Source organism: Odontesthes bonariensis, chromosome 14 (assembly GCF_027942865.1).
Source record: "Odontesthes bonariensis isolate fOdoBon6 chromosome 14, fOdoBon6.hap1, whole genome shotgun sequence".
Classification (NCBI taxonomy): Eukaryota; Metazoa; Chordata; class Actinopteri; order Atheriniformes; family Atherinopsidae; genus Odontesthes; species Odontesthes bonariensis.
The window spans coordinates 30,944,358-30,954,940 of record NC_134519.1 but is presented as its reverse complement, the minus strand read 5'-3'; the positions used below and the strand labels follow the sequence as shown (position 1 = coordinate 30,954,940).

Below are 10,583 nucleotides of genomic sequence, written 5' to 3'. Positions count from 1 at the left end.
GACAGTGAAGAAATTTCCGAAAGTATGACACTTCAGTTTAATTTTAATTGCCAACAACATTGTGTGTGTTTAATTTAGACCAATAAATTATTTTATTGTAATTTAAAAGAAAAAAAACTGTTCCAATTTTAAAAGGTGTTACAGGCGATCTCTTTTATTTCTAAGTATCATGTCGGAAGTAACTGGAGAATTTACGAAAGTAAGCTTATCCTCAACTGAGTTGTTGTACCTATTTCTGGATGTTTACTGCGGCTCTCAAAAGATTTCAGAGTAAATGGAGGTCTTACAGACACAGGTTTGTGCCTTGGGTTGTGTTCAACATCTCTAAAAACGAGAAAACTCTGCGTCAGGTGACGGAGAGCTCGAAAGACAAACTGATCACAGATGAGCAGATTTCACAAAGCCTGCTGAGGCTCTTCAGACTCTTGCTCAGAAGTCATGGGGGGCTCCAGGCAGCTCAGGCGCGCTTTCTGCCACGGATTTCAAGTGAACAAGAACAGCATGGAGGATATCCAGTTTGTGGAGACGATGCTATGTTACAGTCTCTGGGATTCTGCATTGACCGGAAGCCCAGTACTTTACCCTTTGCAGGAACTGGGGTGTTTGTCACCAAAGGATTTGTACCCAAAGGAGCTGCAGTTGCCATGTATCCTGGCACGGTCTATCAACCCTATGAGCCTATTCTGCTTCAGTCCATCAGAAATCCTTTTGTATTCAGGTGTATTGATGGTGTCTTGGTTGATGGAAATGACAAAGGCATCTCCAAAATGGTGTTCAGGTCATGCAGTGGCAGAGACAGAATGGGTCCTTTCTTGACTAGTGATACCAGCTGGCTGACGGACAGTCCACAAAACCCACTGGCTGTGGGTCAGTATGTCAACAACTGCTCCAACAAAAGGCCTGCTAATGTTTGTTATCAGGAGTACGATGTGCCAGAGAGGTTCCCCATCGAGCTGCGCCAGTATCTCCCTAATGTCAACTACAGCCAGGAGACGCACAGGCCTCTACGCTGCGTTGTCCTAGTGTCACTCAGAGATATTTCTGCAGGGGAGGAACTCTTCTCCAACTACTATACCATTGTGCGTTAAAGTATCTCTACACTCCAACAGAAAACTGGACATTTTTTAATAATTCAGAAATATTGTCACTGTATTCAATGTACACACTGTGCACTCAGGACTCCACTGTAATAAAGGCAAAACTGATGTTGCTTGAATCTAAATCCAAGTTATTGTACTTGTGGAAGTGGCGCAGATACTGCTGGGTGTCTTAAATCAGCACATAAAGTTACCCATATGCTTTGGTGGAGACCTTAAATCATTTAAAGCATCGCATTGTCAAATAAGTTAGTGTTTGAGATTCACTGGTATAGAACATAAAGAAGCATGGGCATAAACTACTCATTTGGACAGTAGAAGAACTTCAAATGTGTTTACATCACTGCCTGGTAACAGAGATTCAGCTACAGAGCAGTTCTTACTGGACCCGACTGGACATTAAACCAGTTTTGTTGCATAAGGGGATCAGATGCTCTGATTCAACCAAGGATTTAGAGAGAAGTGTACAGACGATGACGTTACAGGGAAATTCCTAGACTGATTGGATGTTTAATGAGTGAGAATCACTGCTAGCAGGAAAAAATGGTTGAGGGCATAATCAACAGATAACTATGAGGTCAAAATCAGATCAGCAGCAGCTCTTCCAACGTATCTTCAGGGATAAATGACAACAGTGGAGACATGAGGCCCAGCATAAGGCACTCAAAACTCAGAGCAAAGAGAAGCAAAAAAAAGAAACAAGAAAGAAAACCAGTTCTTTGGAATTATTCATGTCCAGTACATCCTGCATTTGAATGTTTTCAGAAGGAAGCATTCCCCCGATTTATTTCCACTCTGGCCCACAAAAACTACTTCTGTCAGCAGGAATATTTAAGACTGGTTTCAATGTACAGTCATGTTTTCTGAAAAGGTACAACATGCCAGACATGTCACTGGCCTCAAGAAAGCAGTCTATCTTTTAACCAGTCTCTGTCGTTGCTCCACCATTGAAACTGTTTTAAGCAATACACACTCAAAACTACCACAAAGCTAACTTTCTGGTCATATCTACATTCCCTCTTCTAAATGCCTTAAAACAAAGCGATTGGACAGTGACAGACACGCAATATAATAATGACATTGTCTTGTTCTTAACGTAGTACATTTTGTTTTAATGAACTATACTGGCCTCACCCGAGCCCTCCAAAAATCTTGCACAACCTTGTCAGATCGATTTTTGGCCTATCAGGGACACTGTAGCAGCCTATGCACCAACTATTACTGCATTATCCGTCCGCTGAAAAACATAGTCCGAAACAAGTTTAACATTTTATTAGTTTGTACTAAACGCATTTGGATATTGACATGGTTAAAATAAGTGTAGTGAGATTCATAGATTATTTGGGTGATCAGAAACTATTTTGTCAATGGAAGTGAGCATTACATCTATCTCTGAACATAGTCCGGCTGCATAAAGGCAGTTGGCAACGCCATCAGCGATCTTTTCAGTTGCATGCTGAAGTTGTGAACGGACCATGTCTAGCGATTCTGCTGATTACAACAGGTAATGCAATGTATTTTGTCACTTCCTCGCAATATACTCGATGTTTGGTTATACTTAAACACGTGATACCGCTTAGCAACGCGTATAGTAATATTTTAGCCATTATCTTGTTAGCTGGGTCACAACTGCTTTTGGGTGATTTGGTAGCTAGCAGTTAGCTTTGTGACGTTAACTACCCAGCTGCACCGCAATTCTAATTTACCGTTGGTGCCCATTAAATTAAATGTTTCGGCTTTGTCACAAAGAACGTGAAACTTCTCGGCAGTTGTTTTTATTTGATAGATAACATTCTACTGCTGTGGCTGGAAGTTGTCAGAGAAACCACCGGCCTATACTGCATCTTGGCCTAGTTCTTGGTATAAGCCACCGTTGGTTGTACAGGCCCAATTATCCGACATATTGGCCAACGGCGAGGGAGGCAGAGCACCATGTTGAGAAATAATGTGCGTGTACAAATATGTAGTTAAACGCTTCTGTACTGGGGTTTAGCTTAAGTATAATGGTTGGGTGAACAGGTCTGAATCCTTTTGAGGTTACATAAACGGAAATTTTGGGAGGGCAGGTAGTTGAGCCCGGCTCGTGCAATTTGACACGTGCGCCCGCTGAAGCTCCCGGCTGTGAAACGAGATACTCTGGGCGTAACCCGGACCACTGTAGACCCTCTAACTCTAGGTGTGACATACGCTATACGTCTTAGTTTCTTGGCGTGAATGCTAAATAGGCATTTTAAGAACCAGCATGAGAGTTTAGGTAAAATTAACTTTTTCATGAACTTCGAAAAAAAGACCCAAGTCTCCTAGAAATCCGGGTTGAGTTGTCTCTCCACAAAACTCCTTTCTTCCATTTATTTATTGTAATATAAGGTCTAATATGACACTTACAGAGATTTGACTCTCATTACTTCTTTGCAACAGCTCAAGAGATAGAGACCATGGGGGGCCAGATGGAATGGAGCCTGATGGTATCATTGAGGTAAATCCACATCAAATATACATTACATTTATGACTGGCTACATGTATATAGCCATGAAAATCTTCAAGCAAAGTGGCTCAACATTTCTTTCTCACTACAGAGCAACTGGAATGAGATTACGGACAACTTTGATGACATGAACCTGAAAGAAACTCTTCTCAGGGGAATATACGCCTACGGTTTTGAGAAGCCATCTGCCATTCAGCAGAGGGCAATCATCCCTTGCATTAAAGGTATATTAATTACATTTACAAGTGAATTGTTTTGTAACGGAGTGAAATGATGCTTTACCATCTTTCGGGACTTACCCTAAAATGGGGACAACTTTTTTTTTCTTACTGATCACTCATCCTGGTGAAATTTCATCATGACAACATTGTCAGAACACTTTTGACATTGTTTTATAACTATTGAATGTCTTAACAGTGTTTCCCTGCTCGTAGGCTATGACGTCATTGCTCAAGCCCAGTCAGGCACTGGCAAGACGGCCACATTTGCCATCTCTATCTTGCAGCAGCTGGACATTGAGCAGAAAGAGACTCAGGCTCTGGTTTTGGCTCCTACCAGAGAGCTGGCTCAGCAGGTACGCTGTTCCTGAGGTCATGATAACCTCAACAGTGTCTCAGACCTAGGCAGCATACTGAGGACACTGTTCAGATACTAAGGTACCATCTTTTTACAAGTTTGTTAAAATTCTCAAATAGAGATCATCCTCTTATGATTGGTGCAGTCTCTGTCCATGGCTGCATTGATCTAAAAAGTGATTTGGTTTGACTGTTTGTTCTTCTGTGGAAAATTGAGTGATATGATGCTATACCATCTTTCGGGACTGACTCATGAAATGGAGAGCTTCTTTTGCTTTACTGATCACTCTGAACAGTTATTCTCGACTCTTTGTTTTGACGCAACTTGCTGTATCTGTACTTACCTATCCTGAACTGTCTTCACCCCCACCCCTCTGTTAGATCCAGAAGGTAATTCTGGCTCTTGGTGACTACATGGGGGCAGCCTGCCATGCTTGCATCGGCGGGACCAATCTCCGTAGTGAAATTCAGAAGCTTCAGGCTGAGGCCCCGCACATAGTGGTGGGCACTCCAGGTCGCGTCTACGACATGCTGAACAGGAGACATCTGTGTAAGTATGGTCCTGCTCCTGATGAGTGGAAGATGTAAATGATGAATAACACATGATTCAGTCCATTTGAAAGCTTATTCCATGTTTATCTGCAGCTCCAAAATATATCAAGATGTTTGTTCTGGATGAAGCTGATGAGATGTTGAGTCGAGGGTTCAAGGATCAGATCTATGAAATCTTCCAGAAACTGAGCACAAACATTCAAGTAAGTGTCTGTTGGGCACACAAACGGCAGATTAGACACCCCTCAGCATCTACAGAACTCTGCTATAATTGTGGGATCCAGATTTTCTGTTTCATGCAATAATGCTATCAGAGTATTGCGCTGAAGGAGATTGTTATGCACTGCGCTGAAAATGAGATGTGGTCGAACCGCTTTCTTAATGTTCTTTGGCCTCTGTCTCAAGGTTAAGTGCTACACTTGTTTTAAATTGGATGTTTTATGTAGAGGTGCTGCACCTACTTTTGTTCAGGTATCATGTTAACCTGTTGTCACTCCTCTAGGTGGTCCTGCTCTCAGCCACCATGCCAGCTGACGTGTTGGAGGTGACCAAGAAGTTCATGCGAGAACCCATTCGCATTTTAGTGAAGAAAGAGGAACTTACCCTCGAGGGTATCAAGCAGTTCTACATAAATGTGGAGAGAGAGGTTGGTTTGGACCTTTCAATGTAATAACAAACCGAAGGTAGCAGTTATGAAGGTGGTCGTGTGCTGCAATAAACATCAGAAGTGCCCTTCTCTTTTAAGCACCCTGCTAAAACTGCAGGAGCCAAGCCTTACAGGTTTAGCTCATGTGGCCGTGTCAGCATGGGTACACCAGGGAAGGAGATTAAAGGCACAGTGTCGCAAATGAGATGAGGAGGGACCTCTTTCTTAATGTCCATTTTCCTTTCTCTCAAGATCCTGTGTTACACATCTGTCTCTAAATCTGATGTTGTATGACTTGTTGCAGGCTTTGCACTGCGACTTCTCAGGTTAACATTCAGTTTACAACACACTAATTGTTTTGTTCTTTAATGGCTGTCTCCAGGAATGGAAGCTAGACACACTTTGTGATCTGTACGAAACTCTGACCATCACCCAGGCTGTCATCTTCCTCAACACAAGGAGAAAAGTCGACTGGTTGACTGAGAAGATGCATGGTAGAGACTTCACTGTCTCAGCTCTGGTATGGCATTCTCAGTCTAAATCTTCTGTCACAGCTAAACATTAAACTTGCTACACATTTCCCAAACTAAAGTTATTTTCCATTCACAGCATGGTGATATGGACCAGAAGGAGCGTGATGTGATTATGAAAGAGTTTAGGTCTGGCTCAAGCAGGGTGTTGATCACTACTGATCTTCTGGTTAGTATGAGATGCATGTCATGATTTTCTGAAGTTCAAACCCAAAATGTTTTTTGATCCTGCAGCCGTCCTAAAATGACCAAGCAGACACAATTTTGGGAAGATAAGTGCTCGTTCTCCACAATGGGTTCTTCTAATGTAGGAATCTGTTACTTATACACAAGCAACATTAATATAATTGCTATATGATTAATCCGCTCTGCTCTAATCTGAAATTTGGTTTCCAAATGTGATTTTTATTTTTATTTTTATTTTTTAAATATTGTTTTTATCATCATAGGCCCGTGGGATTGATGTACAGCAGGTTTCCCTGGTCATCAACTATGACCTTCCAACAAATCGCGAGAACTACATTCACAGGTAAGGAGACTTATTTTGTGCCAGTTTGTCTCCTCGGTTGCCTACATTGGATTGATATGGCTCATTCTTGCTCTGCAGAATTGGTCGTGGTGGCCGTTTTGGCAGAAAAGGAGTTGCTATCAATTTTGTCACTGAGGAGGACAAGAGGATTCTTCGAGACATCGAGACATTTTACAATACAACCGTGGAGGAGATGCCCATGAATGTGGCTGACCTGATTTGAGCCCTGAGAGGTGGTTGTTTTCTTTTTCTTTTTTTTTAACGCAGTGATAGCGATCGTCCACTTGCATTGTGCTTATATTATTCGAGGGGGAAAAATTTCTCAATGCTAAACCTTGGATCAGAGTTTTGGTATGTGTTAAAAGCGAGGTGACTTCTTTGGCGGTCCCTCTTGGACAGTTGTAGATTCTAACCTCGTCAGCTGGCTGGTTGGAGCTACAAAGCCATGGGGTCTGTAAACATTAAGGTCCTTATCAGGTGTTTCTTTCCATGTTCAATTAAGATGCGTGTATTTGATGTTCTCCACCATTTAGTAACTTACTTGTGGACTAAAAGGTATAAGTGCTGTATAAAGTCTGCAAATTATGTTATGCTAACATATGTGCGATGTCTTGTGGGCCTGCTTAGTAGAGGCACTCCTCATAATATACTGTAGATTCACTTGTTTTGTTTCTTTTGTGAATGTCTTTAATTTAAATGTACCATGTTTTTTTTTTTTTTTTTTTAATCCCACTTGCTATATTCGAATTCCTCACTAGTTGGCCATATTTTACTGAAATGGTTTTACCCTTGACAGAGTATATTGCTGCCCCCCTTTCCCCAACTACTTTACAGATTTCATCCTCCAGAATTGTATGAATGTCTTAATAAACTGAAAATTGCTGTAAGCATACTTTGTGTCATGATGTTTAACAGTTGGAGGAAACAGCTTCCTTACATGTGACCTGAGTGAAGACCAGCGTCAGTCCTCGGATGCCACGTTCATATCTTATGTGGAAGCAGAAAGGAGTGGAGAGAAGTGATGGTTGCAGGGGGGGAAAGCTGTGCTGCGGCGCCACCTGCAGGCATAACAGCAGTAAGGCTGCTAAAGGAAAAAATTCAACAAGTAAATAAACCTGAAAACGTGTAGTTTATTGCGCTTAAACTATCTTATTAGCTGAATTTATCGACTTTTCATAAAACGAAAAATGATTTGTTTTTGTTTTTAATCTGCCCATAATACCCAGGGGGCAAAGCGAAAAAACACACGGAGCATTGTAAAAGGTTCGACACCAGAAATGTTATCTAGGACCTTCAAGGATCACAACCCGGTCAACTAGCTGCTGGAAAGCCACAGGGGGCCAAAGACCCTCTTTTTGGGACATGTTCCTGGCGGAATTATGTAAATGCATATATAGGCACTACAATGGCATAAATAGTCACACACCTGTAAAATTTGGCAGCGAGTATCCTGACACAGGGGGAAGCAGGAAAAAAAGATTCTGGGGCTTGCTGCCACTCCATTTTAAGATATCACCCTCAACATCCCAAACAAGTACTGTTCGTCTGACAAATTCTCATGAAAGTTAGTATTTTTCAGCGCTTTATGGTGAATATCTATGCCTAATATGTATATAGAAAACTTCCCTAATTCATAAGCTTCCATTTGAGTCCAAGATAGTCTTTCTATCTCAAAGATTGCACTTGCTGTTGCCAAAAGTCTTCTCTATTGAGAATGAGGAGTCATGTGACTCCGATCGGCCATGTTGGCAGAAGAATCTATTGGTTGCCAGGGGCAACGCCATTAACTTAACGGATATCTTCCCGCATTTGTCATTTCGGCAGGGCAGAGACGAATACAAAAGAAAGAAAGCAAAGCAATGGAGAGAGATAAGGCGAAAGAAAAGGGACCTTACAGGGACAAGCTTATTACAAGCGCAAAGCAGCGGTATTTGGAGAAACTGTCCAGCATCCAAAATATTGATCCTTACGAGCTCCCTGCAGCAGAATGGCACAGAGACCTGGACCAGTTACCTCCGTGCACATATATGGACATAGTCAATTATCTTGTCTTTGGTGTAAGTTACTACACTATGCAGGAGTTTAAAAGTCACAAATCTTTGGAATCGTACGAGACTTTCTGCTGTGGCTGGGTGCAGCACTTGGCCATCTACAAGCCTCCAGGTGGCTCTGGTGATGATAACAGCGTTGTACTGGCAAAGGTAAGGTTCTTGTCATGCATTTTAGTGTGTTGTAATTACATTGCATTTAGACACTTCTTGACCAAAATGACAACGTAATTAACTGCGACTTGTTTTGTAAACACTAGATTAACGAGATGTTCAATGTACACAAACGTTTCCAATGTTTTGATGTATGCTAAAGCTTATGTTTAGGTATTTAGTTGTCATTTGATTTTAGCCCAACGACACATACTGTAGCAGGTTATTGTGTTGGGTGTTGGGGGCTGCAAAGTGAACAAACCAGTTCTGGGTTGGCTAGGGTACTTATGTGTGATTGCAAGGCGTACATTCCTGGTTAGATTACAGCCATTATCAAAGTGTCTAAAGTGTAGACTGTAACTTGAAATAAATGCTTTTTACTGTTTAGTTTATTTAACTTTATTTATTTTACAGGTCCTGCATTCACAGAGACTCTGAGCCTCCACTTACCAGTCCAGTGGTATCACTTCAGTTGTGTGGGGCTTGTGGACAGACCCTCCGCTGACACGCCATGGTTTTGCTCTTCTTGTGCTGAATAGTGTTTCTTTGTTCTTTTGCACTAGTAACAGTATTATTTTATTATTGCTTGTTGTCAATGTTTACATGCTGGAAATTTTTATACTTTTTATTCTGAATGCACACATGTTCTTTTGCACTGTTAACTTTTCCTAGAGGTATATTGCATTCTGCACCTTGCGCCCTTATTCTTTTTTCCTGTTCTGTTAATAAACATTGTTAAGCCATATCAAGTTGTTTCAAGCATTTATTTCAAACAAATTAAAAGGTAATGAACAATGAAGAATGAACTCAAACATTTATTTCAAACAAATTAAAAAGTAATGAACAATGAGGAATGAACTCAAACAACACTTTTGCACATGTTCGTTAAGGCACAGCAAACAGTGACAATCTTATCTAAAGGCATTAGGTTTTCACCCTCACATTTGAGCAGCATGTGCACAGGTACAGTTGAATGTAAAAAGCTGAATTTGTCCAGTCAGCGTGGTTCTCCAACATCTCATATGATGGCTTACCTACAACAGAATAAATAGTTTATTAAAAAAAACCTATGCAATCAATGGCAAACCCATCACAGAACACATGCAAAATAAAGATACAGACTGAGAGGGTAACGCTGCTCATGGTATGACAAAAGGGCTGAAGGGGTACACATTAACACATTAGCCACATTAGGGGGTAGTTAACATTCATTTTCGAAGAGGCAACAGTTTGCAAATTGAGCATTTTCGAAGAGGCAACAGTTCGCTAGTTAGCTAGCTAGGCAGCAACGTCAGGTGCACTTCAGGGTTTGCAACAACATAAAGTAACTTCGTAGCTTTAAGAGACAACAACATAAAGAGATTTTTAGATAACGTACCCGAGTAGGCGTCCACTATTCCGGCACGTCAACGTAACTCGCCGGATTGGATGCCTAGTTGTCGCCGTGTTGCTACTACAGTGGGTGTGTACAGAGGGGCGTGTAGAATGGCTCCGGGGGAAAGTAAATAACTTGTGATTTTAACCAACCGAAGTTTCTCCCTCTAAAAATTTGAGTTTTGGAGGGAAATTAATGTGTATAAATCGTCAGCAATGGAACATTATTTCATATTGTACCATGGATCCGGATCTGCGAGCGAGGAGAGCTGCTATTGAGCTGCTGCTGCTGCTGCTGCTGCGACACAGGAGAACATATGATCTACTGTCATTGGATAACGCACTCCGTCTGCCGTGGCAAATTTGCATAAAGTTCGGCCGACGGTAGGCGTCCACTATTCCGGCACGTCAAGCCGTATCCAACGCATTCAATTCATTTTCAATGAAATCCGGCCGATCGTTGTCGCCGTGCTCGCAAAGCATGCTGGGATTCCGGCACGGCGAGCGGCGGACCTGCGGCACGTCAAAAAGTTGGGCTCGGCCGAACCAGAGAGTCTCTATCAGAGTCTCTATTATGATAAATATGTAAAAGG

General features: G+C 41.7%; 2 protein-coding genes and 4 non-coding genes across 6 annotated transcripts; all 6 read left to right on the top strand.

Annotated features, from left to right (window-relative positions):
* Positions 1-199: 199 nt before the first annotated feature.
* setd9 (SET domain containing 9) lies at positions 200-1,216 on the top strand. Its single transcript, XM_075482403.1, has one exon. It carries the CDS (start codon positions 240-242, stop codon positions 1,086-1,088), a length of 849 nt encoding a protein of 282 aa, XP_075338518.1. The 5' UTR covers positions 200-239; the 3' UTR covers positions 1,089-1,216.
* Positions 1,217-2,497: 1,281 nt separating this feature from the next.
* Positions 2,498-7,307, top strand: eif4a2 (eukaryotic translation initiation factor 4A2). Its single transcript, XM_075484005.1, has 11 exons — positions 2,498-2,601; positions 3,516-3,573; positions 3,675-3,807; positions 4,018-4,157; positions 4,540-4,708; positions 4,804-4,913; positions 5,213-5,356; positions 5,739-5,876; positions 5,966-6,055; positions 6,336-6,415; positions 6,494-7,307. Exons 1-11 carry the CDS (start codon positions 2,573-2,575, stop codon positions 6,636-6,638), a joined length of 1,236 nt encoding a protein of 411 aa, XP_075340120.1. The 5' UTR covers positions 2,498-2,572; the 3' UTR covers positions 6,639-7,307.
* On the top strand, positions 3,847-3,922 carry LOC142399571 (small nucleolar RNA SNORD2). Its single transcript, XR_012772877.1, has one exon. It is a non-coding gene; the product is annotated as a small nucleolar RNA SNORD2 (small nucleolar RNA).
* LOC142399570 (small nucleolar RNA SNORD2) lies at positions 4,373-4,447 on the top strand. The gene has a single exon (XR_012772876.1). It is a non-coding gene; the product is annotated as a small nucleolar RNA SNORD2 (small nucleolar RNA).
* On the top strand, positions 4,953-5,131 carry LOC142399569 (small nucleolar RNA SNORA81). The gene has a single exon (XR_012772875.1). It is a non-coding gene; the product is annotated as a small nucleolar RNA SNORA81 (small nucleolar RNA).
* Positions 5,441-5,624, top strand: LOC142399568 (small nucleolar RNA SNORA81). Its single transcript, XR_012772874.1, has one exon. It is a non-coding gene; the product is annotated as a small nucleolar RNA SNORA81 (small nucleolar RNA).
* Positions 7,308-10,583: the final 3,276 nt, after the last annotated feature.

Excerpts from the sequence above, each read along its gene's own strand:
- setd9 (XM_075482403.1), top strand. The coding sequence starts at position 240 with ATGTTTACTGCGGCTCTCAAAAGATTTCAGAGTAAATGGAGGTCTTAC.
- eif4a2 (XM_075484005.1), top strand. The coding sequence starts at position 2,573 with ATGTCTAGCGATTCTGCTGATTACAACAG. Across the intron at positions 2,602-3,515 it reads GATTCTGCTGATTACAACAG|CTCAAGAGATAGAGACCATG; the intron begins GTAATGCAATGT and ends TCTTTGCAACAG. Across the intron at positions 5,877-5,965 it reads ACTTCACTGTCTCAGCTCTG|CATGGTGATATGGACCAGAA; the intron begins GTATGGCATTCT and ends TTCCATTCACAG.